The sequence below is a fragment of the Patiria miniata genome, unplaced genomic scaffold, assembly GCF_015706575.1.
Source record: "Patiria miniata isolate m_02_andy unplaced genomic scaffold, ASM1570657v1 HiC_scaffold_9, whole genome shotgun sequence".
In the NCBI taxonomy this organism is placed as follows: Eukaryota; Metazoa; Echinodermata; class Asteroidea; order Valvatida; family Asterinidae; genus Patiria; species Patiria miniata.
This window is the reverse complement of record NW_024037076.1, coordinates 9177788-9196921: the sequence shown is the minus strand read 5'-3', so window position 1 is coordinate 9196921 and position 19134 is coordinate 9177788. Positions and strand designations below refer to the sequence as shown.

Here is a 19134-nt window from a genome sequence, read left to right as displayed (position 1 = left end):
ATGTCACAAGACCAGAGAACCATCGTCAGAACCAATTATCATAAAGAACCAGCAAGAAATGGGGGTCTGAAAAATAGACCTTAAGTAAAACTTAATCAGAGTGAATCGATCACTTTAACAATGGATGGACGTAAAAGACTTTCCATAATTCTGTCAAGATTTGAGAAGCAAGATTTATTTGTTAAATTACTTCTGCGCCAGTACCTATCTGCTGGAAAAATCAATCGAACAGTTCTTTCCATCAAGTCGTTTTTTGAGACAACAAGGGCAAAGATTTTGGAATTTTGTCTTTTTTTGCCGTTCTTGCGCCTCGGAAGTTCTTTTATCACAACCATAATGGTAAATTCAATCCGTCTTGTAAGAAAGTTGGACAGACGAAAAAAAAACCACAATTTGTACTGTCGCGAGGTGGCAACCCCAGCGATGATGTTGGGTGGTCAGGTTCACCCTCATGAAGATGAAGTAAGGTGGGAAACAAGCAGACCAGTCGAATACTCAGATGGTTATTTATGCTGATTCACTTGATCGAGTTTTAATTTAATTCAGTTTCTCATACTATACAAAATAATCCAAATGAAGATCGAAATGAAAACACAAAATGAAGTCCCCTGAATGAAGACTCAGGTGAAGAACCAAACAAAGACCCAGATAAAGACCCTGTTGATAATGAATAAAAGGAATTAGTCTTAACTTAACTTGTGTGAGTCTTGTTCCAACTCATTGGAAGTTAAATTAATGTTATTATACACAATATGTTTTCTAATTATACACTATCTAGTTGTTTTATAGGCAGGTGTCATGACCACTCGAAAGAATACTTAATAAGATGAATGATTTATCAGGCACACAAAGAGAATCACAGTCTTACCCTGATATAAAATAGAGAAGGATAACTACAATGCACTTTAGGTATCAAACTTCAAAGCTTGTGGCTGAACATTCTCAGTAAAGTCTCATGCAGCTACAGATTAAAATGCATAAAAATACAAATATCATAAACGGGGAACATATTTAAGGAAATATCTTCTAACATAAAAAAGTCCCGTGCACCCATCGCGACATACACGGACAGCTATTCCAAATAAAGCGAGTAATTGTACCATACAGCTGCGATTCAACGTTGTGCCGTGCATACGCATATATATACACAATGTACATGTACACAATGCTGAACTCAAGTGTCACCATTATTGTGCAGTGCATGTATACGAAAACGGTCATTCAACTCTAGAAAAGTGTTGACACTTTCATACAAAACTAACACCCTAAAAACTATAAGAATCAATGAGTTTGACAATAAGTATATCAATCAACCTCTTCTATATCCCTTAAATTGTCTACTCAATACCTGATTACAATCAAACTTACCCCAAAAAGGAGAGAAAAGTGGGCGACTTTTAGACAAGAGTTGACTCGGTCTGAGTTTCTTTCACGGCTCGCTCACAAGAGGACAAACCATGTGAGCGATAGCGCTCTTACCGTAATGCAATGACAACAACCCCTCGTCGCGGATACAAAAAAAATGTTAGCTTTGATACTGACAATGATGATGATATACTGTTATCAAATAATCATAAATATTTATATCAAATGACATAAATATCAACGAACATTGTTTCAACTAGGGCCATTACACAGTGGCGGAGTATGTACAATAAAGGGAACAGCCAAAAAAATAGCATTGCATTATTCATATTCCTCATGAATTAATCATAATTTTAAACCCCAAAACCCATATCGTTACTTTACGATGAAATATTTTCTTTAGAACAAAAAACGGCCACATTGGGGTGCTGCAGTGGCTATATGAAAACCTCCTTAAATAAGTCGCGAAGTACATCTAAACTCTATTGAAGAAAAAGAAAAACTCGAAAGAGTTTTACAATTTGTCTCCCTTGAACAAACTGTAGGTACTAACTGCAGATCTAAACAGTAGTATGGATTCTCCCGTTCGCGAGAAACAAGATGTTTGTGCAGATTTGGAGGAATCTCATTTGTGCACTGTAGCAGGTACGTATGCCGGTCACATTTCACATTCGGAATAGACCTGAGACCTGATGACGCTACGCTTGTTTACATAAGCGCTTCCCTACGTGGTAGACGGTCCCTGCTTCCTCTGGCATTCCAACTTCAGTCTTATTATAGGAAAACCCATATGAAAACAAAGCACTACGTCATTAGGCCTCAAGTTTAATAATGCGTACTTATTGCCTACGGTGTTTCTGTTGTTGAAACAGGTGCATACCTATGTGTTCCTCAGTAACTATGTTCTTTAATACCTATGTTCCCTAACCCCTAACCCTAACCATATTACCATAACCTAACCCTAATCCTAACCCTAACCCTTTGGATTTTTGGGAAAACAGGTATCGGGGAACATAGGTATTGGGGAACATCGGGTACTAGTAGACCCCGTTTAAACTGTTCATTTACCGCCCTTCTTTTTCATTGATCTGTCCTTCAATAGTAAAGATGGGAGGCATTTGTGACTTGTGGTCAAATGGTGCCATTCTTTGTTCTTTTTTTTCGTGTTAAAGGTCACAAAGGTCACAAGTTAAAACCATATGAGTTGAGGAAGAAAAAAGCCACGGGCATCCGTTGGCTTCGTTAAATTGTCATTATGCATTTCGTGATTCCAGTTCGGACTAAACGGATTAACGAAATTGTCAATTTCTTTTTGGAATATGGCGCTGAGTATAAACGTTATGTTTGAGTTAACAACAACACTTTTAGCCACGATTTTGGATTTCGGAGAAGTGTCACTAAAACAATCACATGCAAGGTTGAGGACAAATGCAATCATTTATTCCAAAAAACTGTTAATGTGATTTTTTTTCTGTCGTATATGACTTTCCTCTTCCCAGGGGAAGGATTAAGGATGAACATAATTGAAGAATGCCATTGGGCTGAAGACGCTGACCTAGAAAATACTCCTGGTCCCTCAAACGGCATTACTGAGAAGCAAGAGCAGGCGAGAGACACTTCTGCATCAGCATGTAGATGCATCGGTAAATTGTGCACATGATCTTAAGTTTCATCATATTGTTGTTAAAACATTTTTGTGCCCCTCGTTCGTATCAACCTGTTTTTATCACTTTTTTTATCCAGTATGAAAAAAGAAACGCAATAAAAAAAATGTTAGGCCTAAGTTAAGTTTTTTGGTTATAGTTTCGAAATAATGTGTAACTGCGTCCGCTCAATTTTGACTGAATGTGCATGCTTTTCACCCGATGTGTGCCCTCCTCATTTTGTCGTGAAGGTCAAATTAGATTGTCGCATGACTTTTAAATGTCATGGCAACATTATAACGGACCACCTGGAGGTAATAAGAAAAACCTACAATTTGAGTCTCAGCCACTTTTAAGCATTTTCAATTATTTAATACAGATGATCTAAACTTAAGTAATCTCGTTCTTTTTCCAACTTATGTACAGTGGAAAAGCGAAAGAGGAAGAAGAATATGAGGAGAAGGAGTTGGAAAAAGACGTGTAAGAATAGCCTCCTATAACTGACGAAACTAAATACTTACATGAAATAAAATTATGCAAAAATTCATGATAGTCCGTTAATTTCTTTTGTACTTGTCTACCACTTCAGTATGGAAAGTTTGATTGACTTATTGTTCCTCAGTTTTAAGAATCACATGTCTCTTACATAATACCATGTCATTTACTAAACTATTCGTTTCAATTTTTCGATAATGTTATTCCCATTGCATTCTTATATTTCATGAGATGACAACACTTGTGAAAATATAAAAAAAAAATCCATTTCCGGATAAATTTAATATCACTATACTATTTTTGGTATTCTTAAAAAGTTAACTGTTTTTTTTCATTATTTTGGTATCATTTGCAGTACAGCAACGGAGAACGAATATGCTGATAAGAGTGAAAAAAGGTAAGACATTCTTTGAATTCAATAAGAACAGAACGCAATCCACTAGAACTTTAGAAGCAAGTCCAGATATTACACACATGTCTTAACGTGAAACAAATGGCAACACTTTTGTATATTTCTCTCATAGTTCCTTAAAAGGTAGCCCAGAGTGTTGGGAAAAAAAAGTGTGTACACCAAAAGTGAAGAAAAAAACTGAGTCACTGCCATTAGTGTGGCAATTCGTATTTTTTTTCAAATTAATTAATTTTCTCGAAATGAGGTCAGTCACGTTCAGCGGGACACTGTTGAAATAAATTAAGCTAAAAATACATTTGGTATCATTGGAAGGCAATTTATTCGCTTAAACATGATAGTCCAGGAGATATGTAAAAAAATTGTGCACTTTTGCATAAAAGCGTGAAACTTGGCACAGGTGTTTATATTCATGCGAGAAAATGTTTTAGATGTGGAGCCATCGCAAATTTACCCTTTTAGGGGCGTGGCATCCATTTAAAAAAGGGGGCGGGACTTGTCGTGCCCGCTGTGAAAACGGTTTTTCCTACTTGTTACAAAAGCAGGAAACTTCACAAAGACATAATTATATAGATTATTAGTGTTTTCCAGATTCGGAGCCACCACAAAAGTACCTTTTTGGGGGCGTGAAAGCCATTAAAAGAAAAAAGGGGGGGGGTAATTATTATGCCCACTTTGGAAAACATTGTGCCCATATTTCATGAATGAATAAATCGTCCCACAGACGTTTACATTCATGAGAAAACAAATTCCAGATGTGGAGCCATCTCGTACACACCCTTTTAGGGGCGTGGCAACCATATAAGAAAAAAAGGGGGCGGGGTTTTCATTATGCCCACCCTGGAAATATTGTTCCCACACTCATAGAGAAATGAAACTTTCCACAAACATTAACATTCATGAGAAAAACAATTCCAAAGGTGGAGCCATCTCGAACACACCCTTTTAGGGGCGTGGCAACCATATAAGAAAAAAAGGGGGCGGGGTTTTCATTATGCCCACCCTGGAAATAATGTTCCCACACTCATAGAGAAATGAAACTTTCCACAAACATTAACATTCATGAGAAAAACAATTCCAAAGGTGGAGCCATCTCGAACACACCCTTTTAGGGCCGTGGCAACCATATAAGAAAAAAAGGGGGCGGGGTTTTCATTGTACCCACCCTGGAAATAATGTTCCCACATTCATAGAGAAATGGAACTTTCTACAGACATTTACATTCATGAGAAAAACAATTCCAGATGTGGAGCCATCGCGAACACACCCTTTTAGGGGCGTGGCAGCCATATTGAAAAAGGGGGCGGGGTTTTCATTATGCCCACCATGGGAAAAATGTGCCCACATCTCATAAACCAATGAAGCTATTTCCCACAGACAGTAATACTCACGAGAAAAAAAAAACACACGTGAAGCCATCAAACCTGTAAACTCACCCTTTTAGGGGCGTGACAGCCATAATAAAATGGGGGGGGGGGTAGTCATGATGCCCCTATAGAAGAAAGTTGTGCCTACCTTTCATAAATGGATTAAATTCTACTCGGACAATATATATTCATAAAAATCTTTTTTTTTTAATGTGAAGCCATCACAAACCTACCCTTTTAGAGGCGCGGTATCCATTTTTGAAATGGGGGGGGGGGGGGGTACTCAATATGCACACCGTGGGAAATTTTGACCCGTTTCATATAATAAAATCCACCTCAGATAGCTCTTTAATGTGTTGGAGTAGGGCCGCCTTTATAGTTGGAAGTTACCGTTGGCAAACCCTTTGTTTTCTTACACTATGCATTCTTGCCTCATCTATATTAACCCAGTTACTGGTTCTGTTGTCTGTAGAATTATTGTTAACCTTTCAACTGCAGCAATTTCAGAATTGGGGTATAAACTGGGGTACCTCAGTTAGTCTTGGAAAGACTAGTGTTACTTCTTCAAATACATTGTTTCCCCTGCCTTTTTTTCTGACAGACCAAAAGGCATATGCAGTGTCGCAACTGTATAAAGTATAAATTTGTTTTAATGGATTTGGTCAGGGTAAAAAAAAAATACTCATCAGAGCTTGATATACCATTTTTAAGAGAACAGAGGGGTTGTGTGGTGGGGGTACACAGATTTATTGAATGTGAAGTCATAGTGGACGTTTCCACCAATTTGTGAGGCGAGTACATCGTGTTGTTACCCAATCTGCTGTCAATGCAGCGCAACGGGTAGGGGGTAGGGGGATTTTACACTCCCCCCCCCCCCCATAAAAAAGGATTTCCATGGCCCTTAAATGTTTAATGTTAGAGTTTAGGGCTGCCATTGTGTGCTGTGTATTTGTAATTATGAAATCACTCTGGAATTTAGATGTGCATGATAATATAGGTGCAAGTACATACATTGAACCCTATAACTGGGGTTAGCCTACCGGTACTTACCCATGCTCTTTGGTATAAGTCATTGTATTACCAAAAAAATATAGGTTACGGGCCAATCAACATTATAAGAAATCAACAACAAAATATACAAAAATTGCAATTGGGGGCACAGTTAGTAGGCCCCTCACACCTCTAAAAGAATGAGTTTGCTATGGCTCCAAATATGAATTTATTTTCTCGCACCAAGTTTGTGTGAAGTTTACTCATTCATGAAAGTTGGATGGTGGGCAAACGATTAGTAGCACCCACCTCCCATTTTTTTTAAAAATAGATGCCATGCATCTTAGAAGATAAGTTTGTGATGGCTTCAAATTAAAAAAAGAGAGAAAGATTTTCATGAATATATTGTCCGGGTCGAGTTTAATCCATTAATGAAAGGTAGGCATGACTTTCTTTTATAGGGGCATCATGACTACCCCCCCCCATTTTACTATGGCTGCCACGCCCCTAAAAGGGTGTGTTAATATGTAGAATGGCTTCACGTGTGATTTGTTTTGCTCGTGAAATTTAATGTCTGTGGGAATTAGCTTCATTCGTTTATATGATGTGGGCACATTTTGTAAATGTTGGGCATAATGAGAACCCCGCCCCCTTTTTTTTCAATATGGCTGCCACGCCCCTAAAAGGGTGTGTTCGTGATGGCTCCACATCTGGTACTGTTTTTCTCATTAATGTCAATGTCTGTGGAAAGTTCCAGTTCTCTATGAATGTGGGAACATTATTTCCAGGGTGGGCATAATGAAACCCCCTCCTTTTTTTCTTATATGGTTGCCACGCCCCTAAAAGGGTGTGTTCGAGATGGCTCCACATCTGGAATTTGTTTTCTCATGAATGTAAACGTCTGTGAGACGTTTCATTCATTCATGAAATATGGGCACAATGTTTTCCAAAGTGGGCATAATAATTTTCCCCCTTTTCTTTTAATGGCTGCCACGCCCCCAAAAAGGTACTTTTGTGGTGGCTCCGAATCTGGAAAACACTAATAATCTATATAACTACATGTATGTCTTCGTGAAGTTTCCTACTTTTGTAACAAGTAGGAAAAACCGTTTTCACTGCGGGCATGACAAGTCCCGCCCCCTTTTTCAAATGGATGCCACGACCCTAAAAGGGTAAATTTGCGATGGCTCCACATCTAAAACATTTTCTCGCATGAATATAAACATCTGTGCCAAGTTTCACGCTTTTATGCAAAAATGCACAATTCATCGATATTTTGTCACATATCCGCTGGACTATGATGCGTAACTTGAAAGCCAAACCTGGGTGTTATTCCTCATTATGCTATGGCAGGTCACATATTACAAACCAACCTCAGAAAAATGGATTTCATTAATGTGTCAAAATGGATTCAAATTTTTCCACTTATCGTGTGCATAACTAGTGTGTAAATGAACACGCCTGTTTGCAGTTATTTCTCCGGACATTTACGCCTCCGAAAATCAAGGGGGGGGGGCCTCGTACCATATTGGGAGCGCTGATGAAATCCTACAATCATGCAATAAAGGTAAAGTTAAAGGGGACGAACCTGCATTAACAGGAACGGAGTGCCCATCTCTCTTTCGTTAGCGATTGGGCCGGACTCGTATGCAGCTGTTGGGCAGTGTGGCCGCTCTGTTTTTTTGTTTTTTTTCAAGATCGCCATCTAAAATTTTTCAAAATTTTTCAAGCCTATGAAAATTACTAGACCAGCCAACCTGTTCCATTATGCAAAGGTTTTTTTGAAAGGATTGAAGCTCTTTTCAACAACTGTGCCATTTTTTTTTCAAATTTGCTGTTAATTTTCTGTCAAAATACTATTTTTCCAGAATCCTGCCAGAAATCTGCCAAAAAAATCCATTCTGTCAAATTTTCTGTCAAACTCTTTTTTTAACAAAAATTCTGTCAAAGTTAGCCGAAAATCGGCTGAAACGGTCACAATGCCCTCTCCCGGAGAGGGCATCTAATAAAGCGCGTCATGTAGTGCCTAGCCTATAAGCTAGTGTATGTACATACACTGCAGGGTCTGACCGTAAGTATAGCGCGCCAATGCTAAAAGAATTACATTAAAAATAAAAGTCGCTAAAAAGCTCGGGTGTTCAGTAGAAAAAGTTGTCAAAGTTTCTACAAAACATATGGTTTTGTACTTTTAGTTGAAAATTTTCAAGATTTCTTGCTTTTTCATTTTTTTTCTTCAAGTTTTCAAGTTGGGTCTCAATTTTTCAAGATCTTGAAAAAAATTTCAAGCAGTGGCCACACTGCTGTTGGGGTTTAGATCGCCACACCCTCCTCCACAGCGAGTCTGTTACTTTCCCAGCATTGAATAATGCCGGTACCCATTTAACACCTTGGCTGAAAGGAGTAATTGAGGTAAAGCGCCTTACTCAAGGGCAGAACACACATTGCCACGGCGGGGCTCGCACCCACAATCTCACGATCATGACTCCTATGCTCTACCGCTAGACCACACGTGCACAATCATGCACTGTATTTCTTACTGAATAGTGTACAAATGCCCCCTTCTCACAAATATTTTTTTTGGGTAGACCGTTCGCATGTGACGTCATCTAAGCTTCTTACATTCGCTACTGCCATTTCATTTTTTTTGAGGAGGGGTCCCCCTCCCCTAGGCCCCCCTCCAAAAAAAAAACGCGCCTGGTTGTATATCATATGACACAGAGGCAAGGGATATTACTGAGAGTATCGTTGGAAATGAATAAAAGCACAATCTTAAAATTCTACTTTGTTTCTCCGGAATAAAAGAAGATTAAATTATATCAAAAGCTCCTTACTTTCTTTTTCAAAAATAAAATAAAATTGTTATCGTGAGACGTATGTCGTTTTGCAAATGGTCAGGGAAATTAATTGGTTACATCGTTTGATATATCTTTCAAACCTGATGCAGACACAAGGCCAAAGAGGAAGACAGAGAAGAAGAAAACTACAAAGAAAAGGAGGAAGAGAAAATGTAAGTCAGCTTTGCAGCCCAGGACAAAAAGAAGAATCATATGCTATATATATATACACTCAACCAAAAAAAGACAGTCTCCCCTTTATACTTTTTTGTCCAACTTAAAAGAAAATATACTGGGCACATCTTGCTCAAATTACGACTATGCTATGGTGTAGGAAAAGTAAACATATCGATTGGCCTAATTGCAGTTTGCCGCCCCTTGATGGCATTAAGCCAAAAACGATGTTCTTGGCATAAGGATGGATGGTTTCTGCTAAGTTGATACAAATGTATTAAGTTCACGCGCGCGCTTTGACGCGCTAAGTGCATAGAGGGCAAGAAAGGCCAGTTCGGCGTAGCATTTTGAGACCGCTACATCAAAAATAAACCCACCTTCTCCCCTTCATCCGCCATATTTTACGAATTTATAAATGGCAGTAAGGTCCTGGGAGCGACGGGCAGTGCCTCAATTCAAACTAAATAAACAAGTTGGGTATTTAGTTTTGAAGTAAGACTTGGAATTTGGACGTTAAACATTTAACAGGTTGTGTTTAGTCTTTGTAAAAAAGTACGCCAAGCACCCATTTGTACTGATGGGGCATGTCAACCGTATCTACGAGCGGTGGACCAAATGAGGGTGCTTTTCCAATTTATTTAGTAATTTTGCATATGTTTAAGTCACGTGAAAAACTTACAAACACTTTGGCTAGCACCCACTTGTTCTGGTGGGGCTAGTGAATGTTTGGCAAGCGTGCCAAGGTTTTGGGCCCAGTGATGCCAAGCATGGCAAGGAGGGGCAAGCGTGCCCCGTTTTATGGCAAGCGTGCCAAAATGTTTAGGCAAATAACTTTAAGTAAACCGAAAGATAATTTTAATTGGTCCGTTATAGTCCATCAAGGTATTCACTGCCATTTAATCAAGTTAAATATTGACCATGGAGAAATAAAATAGCGGCTCAAAAACTATGCCAAAAAGTCAAGTCATTGTTGCAATGCGTGGTTTGGTTTTGTGCGTTGTCTGAGAATAAGATGTGTTATTGCTCAGTCTAATTCCACACAATTACCAACAAAAAATACTATGTTTGAGAACTTTGGAGATCATAATTTTGTTTTGTTTCAAGAAAAAGAACCCCCTTGCATATAGTTTAGACAAAATTAACACAGTTCAACACACCATTAACTCACAGCTATCCTATTATATAGTCCTGTCCAGTTTATTCAAATTAAAAGATAAACAACCTGAATATCCGTATTGAGTTCAATTCTGTACGGATCAATACATTCTCAATTATATTTCAATTTTTACTAATTCAAATATTTTGTGAGTTGGACTGCAATTAGAAAAAAAATTCCATGACGTTTGAAATCTTCATTGGTTTTTTTTTTTTAATTCTACACAGGGTTAAAGCCGAGGCGGATGAAGAAAGGTAATTAGAGCATTAAACAACAGACAGAAAAAGGCAAAATACTATTTAAGATAATGAACAATTCTTAATGCAGCGAACATTGAGCAGCGTCTCCCAGTTTTCCCCGAGGCTTTCGTTGTACATAATGACCCCGACTCCAATCCGCTGGAAATTATGTGCATATTTAAACATGAAAGTCATCAAAGTCAAAGACAATTTTGGTTCTTGCATTTTTGGGGACATTTTGGAATAATTTTATACATACATGAATTGCGGTATTGACACTCATTAAGATGAGCTATTATTTTGCTGTATTTTACTTTACATTTTCACGCCAAAAGGTGATCTTTAATTTTTTTATTTATTTATTTTTTTTTAGTGAGGATTGTTCAAGGATTGAGAAAGTCCCCCTTTTCAAAAGGGGGGGGGGCAATGCTCGCTGTAAGCGCCGTAGGGAGAAGGCTTATCGTGCATTTTCGAAGTTGTTCACTTCTAAATTGGTCCTCGTTTACATTTCAAACAAATTGTAGTTCTAAAGCAAACAGCAAACATATGATATAAGTAAATCGTTCGATTGACTGTGGACTCTTGATATATCTCAAAGAGTGTTAGTTACCATGAATTGAGTGAATGACAGTTATGGATTTGTTTTGGTTGGTTTTTGCTTCGCACAGGTGTGCTAGTGCTCAAAGTAATTGTTTTGAAAAGGTTTTGAAGCAGAGTATTTTCTTGCGTGGCCTTTTTACATATTTATCATTTGTATTTCTATACTCTGTAGGCCAGACACGAAATATGTCTCCCACCTCAACTCAGACTGGGGAAGAAAGCAGAACAGATTCCCCAACAGCTGATAGTGACAGACAGGGTAATTTCGAATACTCCGACCAATCTGGGGAATCTCATTCTTCTACTGTAGAAGGTACGAATATCAATAACTGCGCAGTTCGCTTATAAACGAGTTTTTTTTTGGAAGGCAAAATGTTCCCTCTGTTATTTTCAGTACATCTATTGGTTATCGATTTACAAGGGCACTCTTGGAGCTAAAACGTTATGTAGGCATACGAAGTTAATGTAGACATAGACAGCCCCATATATTAATAGTATACAGATGTTGAGTGGCTCAGAGTGAAATGGGAGAAATATTATTGCAAGGTAAAATCTAGACTTTTCCATTTCACGAGGCGACGCAATGTAGACCTAAAGCACTATAATACCAAATGGTATACAAATGCCCCCTTCTCATTATTTTTTTGTTTGTTTTATATCATATGACACACAGGTAAGGGATATTATTGAGAATCATTGGAAATGAATAAAAATATAATCTTTATTTTCTGCCATGTTACTCTGAAACAAAAATGATTAAATGATATCAACAAGTCCTTACTTTCTTTTTAAAAATAAACTTGTTATCGAACGACGTTTGCCGTTGTGCAACTGGTCATGGAAATTTAATTGTTACATCGGTTGATATTTCTTTCAACCCTGATGCAGACACAAGGCCAAAGAGAAAGACAAAGAAGAAAACTACAAAGAAAAGGAGGAAGAGAAAATGTAAGTCAGCTTTGGAGCCCACGACAAAAAGAAGTATCATAATAGCAAATGCATAATGATGATGAGACATTCTTTCAAAAATTTACTGCAGTACTGGCCATGTATAGAAAGCCAAAGAGAATGATAAGATGTGTTATTGCTCAGCTTAATAATCATTCCAAAAAATTACAAATAAAAATAATGTTGAAGAAGGAAGAAAAGTACGGAGAGCTTTGGAGATCATACTTTAATTTGTTTGATTCAAGAAAAAAGAATCCGAGGGTGCAGAACTGAAGCACAATTCGATGGATGCTCATTAAGAAATAAAAATGATCAATGGTATGTAGCCCCTAGCATACATTTGAGACAAAATTAAACAAAATTTAACAAAACATTGACAGACGGCTATCCTGTTATATAGTTCTGTTCTGTTTATTCCATGTAAATTTAAAACAAACAACCTGGAATATTCGTATTTGAGTTCAATTCTGTTCGGATCAATACATTCTTAATTATATTTCAATTTTTACTTATTTAACTATTTTGTGAGTTGGACTGCAGTAATAAAATTCCGTGACGTTTAAAATCTTCAGTGTATTTTTTTTTAAATTCTACACAGGGTTAAAGCCAAGGCGGATGAAGAAAGGTAATTAGAGCATTTGACAACAGACCAAAAAAAAACAAACCTATTTGAGACAATGAACTATTTAGTAACACGAATATTTGGCGGAGTTTCCCAGTTATCGATCCCTGATGAGGCCGTCATTGCACATGATGACCCTCGACGCCAATCGGCTGAAAAAATATGTGCATAATTTAAGTCAAACACAATTTTGGTTCATGCAGTTTTGGGGACATTTTTAGAATTCATATTGCGGTATTCTGAGTAATTCTGATGAGCAGTTATTTTCTTTACATGCCAAAAGTGTTCTTCAACAATTATTTTTTGAAGATTGTTTAAGGATTGCAAATTCCTGCCCGTATCTGAAAAGAGGGGGGGGGGGGGGGCAGTGCTCGTCTTTATAGGCACCGAAGGGAGAAGGCTGATCGTTTTTTTTTTCGATGTTCACTTCTAACTTGGTCTTCGTTTACACTTCAAACAATATAGATCTAAAGCAAACAGCAAATATTCTTAATTTTGTAGCAGGAGGCCGGGCCTAGCAAAGTGTGGGGGGGGGCAGTTGGGTGTTCACCTATTGACAGAAATCCAAGGTAAAAGTTCAAAGCACACCTTAATTGTTCGTTATTTGAAAAAAAAAAATTTTGATGGAAACTATTTATAGAATGTGTTCGGAGTCCTCTGACAATGTTTGTTTGAATTTTTGTTCGGGGGGGGGGGGATTAAGCAGAAAATAATTGAAGTTTTCTTCGTTCATAACGGAAAATGTTACTCCTCGAAGAGTTATAGTTACTTCTGTTACAGTGTTTTGGCTGTTAGTTTAAAAACAAAAAACAATGTAATTTTTAATTTTTTTTTAAATCCGAGTATTTTCTTGCATGGCCATATTGAATTTATCAGTTGTATTTCCATACTCGGTAGGCCAAAAACAAAATATGTCGAACACCTCAACCCAGACCGGCGAAGAAAGCAGAACAGATTCCCCAACAGCTGATAGTGACAGACAGGGTAATTCCGAATACTCCGACCAATCTGGGGAATCTCATTCTTCTACTGAAGAAGGTACGAATATCAATAACTGCGCAGTTCACTTATACACTAGGTAGCGTGTTGTTTGGAAAACGCTCTCAACGCTCCCGACACTTTTAGTACATCTATTGGTTATTGGTTTACAACTGTCCATTCCTGGAGCTAAAACATTAGGTATATGCATACGAAATTAAGGTAGACAGCCTCATAGACCAATAGACGGATATACAGACGTCGACTTTGCTTCGGGAAGTGTTACCTTGTAATATATTTTTCTCCTACAGATCAAACCAATACTAGACAAGAGAGCGAAGGAGTAACGACTACAAAATCTGATGACCGAGATGAAAGAGCAGAATCCTTAGGCCCTGACGATGAGAAGAAAGAGAACTACGGTAACATTTTTTTGTTCTCTCTTATCGCACGCTGTTAAAAATAAAAGTAAATTACATAATAAACATTGACTTAGAGAAGGGATGGGGTACCCCAATCACCCCACCCCCGAAGGGGGGAGGGGGGATGGTATATGTATTTGTTCGTCAAGTTCACCAATTAAAACAAACAACTAAAACTAAAACTAAAATGTACCACCTGTCAACTGTGTGTTTTGAGGTAAGTTAAAAGACACTGACACTTTTGTCTGAGGTAATAATGTGAGCTTATTCAGCTCGTTTTTATCCTTTAAAATTATATACATTGAACAACTAATGTTTGTCGTTTATGTCCTTTCAAATCAACAGGGAAAGGGCCACAAAAGAAGCTCAGGAACACAAGAAGAATGAAGAGGAAACGTAAGGAGCGAGTTCCTGTGACATATCAAGCATTTTTCAAACATGGAAGGGGGACGTTTGCTTGGGTGTTCAGGTCAACAATTTTTCAGGGGGGGGGCTGTCGATGAGGCGTTGCAGTCAACTCGTGATATATGTTGTCGCGTCTGCATTATGGTGACACGCCTTGTTGGGGTGGCAAATTGGTGACGCCCTTTTGTTTAAACAAAATTTGAGGAATTACATTGTGGCAAACCGTCTATAGATCGATTCCTCGTGGTCCAAAGCATGTGTGCACCGAAATTTGTGGAGGCAGGATAAGGTAAACCTGGGTTAGTTGAAATTGTATGTTGCACAAGTCTTTGGGGAAGTCGACTTATTGTAGCATTCAGCGAGAATGTGATTATTAGTATTATTACTACTATTACTATAAAAGGGCGACAGATTTTGCTAACTCCGTCCACAATAGGGCGATACACCTTATTCAGGCGACATTTTAACTGTCGCCCTTTTATGAAAACGACCCTTAGGACAAAGAATTTTGATGTCGCAAACCATCTAGATCGATTCCTCATGGTCCAATTAGTATAAATACTAAATTTCGTGGAAAAAAAAAGGTAAGGTAAACTTGGGTTAGGTGACAGTTTAGGTTTGTGCACAAGGCTAAGGGAAAGTCACCCTACTGCAGCCAAAAGAGTAATTATTATTATTATTATTATTATTATTGTGCAATAAAGTTAGAGACACTGACCCTTTAATCTGAGAAAAATCAATAATGTTGAAAGCACAATCAGTTTTTTGTTTAATATAATAAGTTGATATTGAGCTACTGAAAACATAATTTAACTTTAGTGTACCTTTAATTATTTCGTAAATGTCTTTTTCAATATTCGCAGAGCAAAGGCCAGAGAGAAAGACCAGGAACAATACGACAAAGAGGAGGAAAAGTGAGTAGAGTTTTGGAGCTCATACTTTTGTTCTATTTCTAGACAAATACATCTCAGTGTGAGCAAGTACAATTCAATAGATGCTCCTTAAGAATTGAGAGGCATCTCAAGAAAAGTATCCCATGGATCGAGTCAACATTCATTGTATAGTCTCGACCATGTACTATATAAAAACAATGCACACCTTTGGACTCGCCTCTTGAAGAGATAATAAGAAAACTGAGTATACACAATTAGTACTAAGTGTATCTCTTATCTGCAACGAAACAGTCTATAACTGAAACAAAAGGAATAACCTAAAGAGGAGTAAACAATTAACTGTTTACTCCTCTTTAGGTTATTCCTTTTGTTTCAGTTATAGACTGTTTCGTTGCAGATAAGAGATACACTTAGTACTAATTGTGTATACTCAGTTTTATTATTATCTCTTCAAGAGGCGAGTCCAAAGGTGTTAGCCTTTAAAATGAAACAAAAGGTTTTTTTTTACTCTGTAGGCAGACAAAACTTAACCAAATTAGGCTTCATACAAGTTCAAATTCGCACACAAGGTAACTTTAATACAAATAAACAACATCGAATATGCGTATGTAAAAAATACTGTGTGGGATAAAGACAATCGTTTTGACAAATTTCAATATTATGTGAGTAGAATTGTCCTAAAGATTTTGATGGTTTTTTGTTCTAAACAGGGAAAAAGCCAAGGAGGATGAAGAACTGTAAGTAGAGTATTTGACAACTGTCAGAAAAAAGGCAGCGAGATATGGAACTTTTTGCCTGTATTTTGTTTTCCAATCCGATTCTGTTCTGTCCCAACGTTATACGTCAATACTTATCTGTCTACTCGAAGTATTTTTTTCCTTTTCTTCTTTGATTTTCTTTTCTGTCCCTTCCTTATGAAGCCCTTACTTTCGGTAGCCCTTTAGGGCCTTGTGATGGCAAAGTCTAAAATAATAATAAAATAATAAAAGCTATGGGAGACATTTACACACTTCTTAAAGTCGTGAACAATAGGCGGCATTTTCACCGATGAGGCCGTCATAGGGTTCATTGCCCTTGACCCAAAACCGCTTAACATATACTGCGCATATACAAACTAAATACAACTTTAGTGGAATATCCACTTTCAGGGACATTTGTGAATACCCCAGAGGAATATACTTAGTTATTAGGATGACCAATTGTTTTTCAGTCTTTTTCGTCACATTTCATGCCAAAACTTTGGGGTTTTATCTTCATTTTGTTTGTTTGTATGATCGTTGAATGTTGCAAAAAATTTAGCTCTGGTTATGATAACCAGTTGGAGGTCACGGCATTGAACCGTGTTAATTAAAGCTTTATTTTGCTGGTTTCACTTTAAACAGGTGTACAGGTGTTTTGCATTTATACCTCAGCTGCTTCGCTTGCTAAACATCAAAGAGTTTGTGGTAAGGCTAGGGCAAATTCAACTTTTTGTTTTCAAATTTAGAAGCTCCAACATGAAACGTAATATTTTGTTTGATAGAGATTCGAACGATTGAATCGAAACTTGAAATGTATTTGAAGAATAACAATAATTTTTGTGTCGCTCTAAGTAAATATAGTTTTATTATACTCTGTGGAAAATAAACGAAATATGTCTGACACAACACCTAAGCATGCTGAGGAAGAAAGCACAACATATTCCCGAAAAGCTGATTGTGAGAAACGACGAATCTGAATATTCCAAACAAAAAATGGGCATTCTCATTTGTCTACCGTGGAAGGTACGAATATCAATGAAAGTGTATAACCCGCTTCTATATACGAGATAGTGTGATGTTTGGAAAGCACAATATTTCCCTGTTATCTTCAGTGCATCGGCTTCTGTTAACTCCTGAGGCTAAAACTTTAGGTACAAATTTATGGTAGACGGCACTATATGCCAACGGACAGACACATAGACACCAACTTTGGTTAAGTAAGTGTTAGAACCTACCTCTGATTTTTTTTTAACAGGACATACCAATACTGGACAAGCGAGCGAAGAAGTAAAAACGCCACAAAGTGATGACCGATATGGAAAAGCAAAATCCTCTGGCTCTGACGATGCTCTCTACCTCATCATATGTGCTGGTGAATACATTATATTTGCTAAACATGCTACAATGCTGAAAAAGATGGCATACATATTACCTATCACCTTCTTCTATAATGAGAAATAGCTTGGCGATAACTTACACGCCCGTTAGAACAATATCGAACTAGATACAGCCATTCACCTCTGCATGCAAGTTTACTAATAGAATCGACGTCAGTGCTTCCTTTACCAAAATAAACCTTACTACAACATGTATACAGATTTTAACAGCATCGTGGAAGAAACTCGTGTTGTAGATTATTTGCATATTTGTCATGAAACGCAAAAAACACCCTGAATTGAAAAGTATATAACTAGAAATTAAACAAAAATAAATAAATTAGGCTGCATTTTTTTGTACCACTGAAGAAGATCTTGTTAAGATCGCAACATCAGGCCGCCATAATTGTTTTACATTTACTTTAAAAGTAGTACGGCCAGTTCTGTAATTCGTGTACAAGTTGGACGCTCACATTTCGGTCTGACGATGATGTTGAAACATTTCAAATAATATCGAAAGCCAGATAAGTTCTTTCTTTTCATAATAAATTGTTGTTGTGACATTTTGCTATAATAGTGAACGTATCATAACTTGTGACGTATACCAAATTGTTTATCAATACACAGAGGAAAGACCACAGAAGAAAACCAGGAACAATAGAAGAAGCAGAAAGAAAAGTAAGGAGAATTTCGGTGCTCTTACTTTTGTTATTAACTGTAAACATTGTGAGCAGCAGAACAGAAGCACATTTTAGGAATGTTTGTAAAAAAATGTGAACCTTGGGATGGAGTCGCTATGGATGTTATAGCCCCGACCATCTACCCTTTATCAATTGATATCGAAAGATCCATTCTGTTTCAAAATGAGTAGTTATTGTACGACTTATGGTGTTCAGATTTCTTTCAAAGGAATGCTAATCGCTAGACCTTTAACAGTGCTTATTAATCTTAGCGACAATTGTAACACGGTACCGCATTGCGATGCATGCTAGTCTTTCTTCAATTGGTAAATCATTCCAAGGCAATAGATATAGGTTATCGTAGATTTAAAGAAACATTGTCTTACTAAAGTACTGACAAAAGACGCCCAACACCACATTTGCTCTTTTTGTGAAACAAATGCACAACTTCTCTACAGGGTGAGTCAAATTATTCCATGTCGGGACTTATTGTTTTAGTGAAGTTCTGCATGTAGCACTTCAAAATTCTAAGACACGAAAGCCCAATTCATAGATTTCCTTTCAGTACAAGAATCATTCAAATCACTCATGTAGGGCTACTTTTAGAGTTACGGAATTTTAAACAAAACCACCGTTTTAAAGTTCTGTCCACGTATCACTAAAAAGTGTAAGTTCTTTCAGCAAAACTTAAACCATTCACACTCACCCCTATGTGATTTGTTTTCGTTTTGCTGAAGGAACACTTACCTTTTGGTAATCCAAGATTACAACAAGTTAATCCAAGATATCCAAGATTTT

General features: G+C 37.4%; 1 protein-coding gene across 1 annotated transcript; it reads left to right on the top strand.

Moving 5' to 3' along the window:
• The first annotated feature begins 426 nt into the window (after positions 1-426).
• LOC119720431 (cilia- and flagella-associated protein 251-like) lies at positions 427-16281 on the top strand. Its single transcript, XM_038190095.1, has 11 exons — positions 427-467; positions 3435-3488; positions 3859-3900; positions 9214-9276; positions 10661-10687; positions 11341-11357; positions 11445-11585; positions 14132-14242; positions 14588-14711; positions 15511-15561; positions 16251-16281. Exons 1-11 carry the CDS (start codon positions 427-429, stop codon positions 16279-16281), a joined length of 702 nt encoding a protein of 233 aa, XP_038046023.1.
• The last annotated feature ends 2853 nt before the right edge of the window (positions 16282-19134 follow it).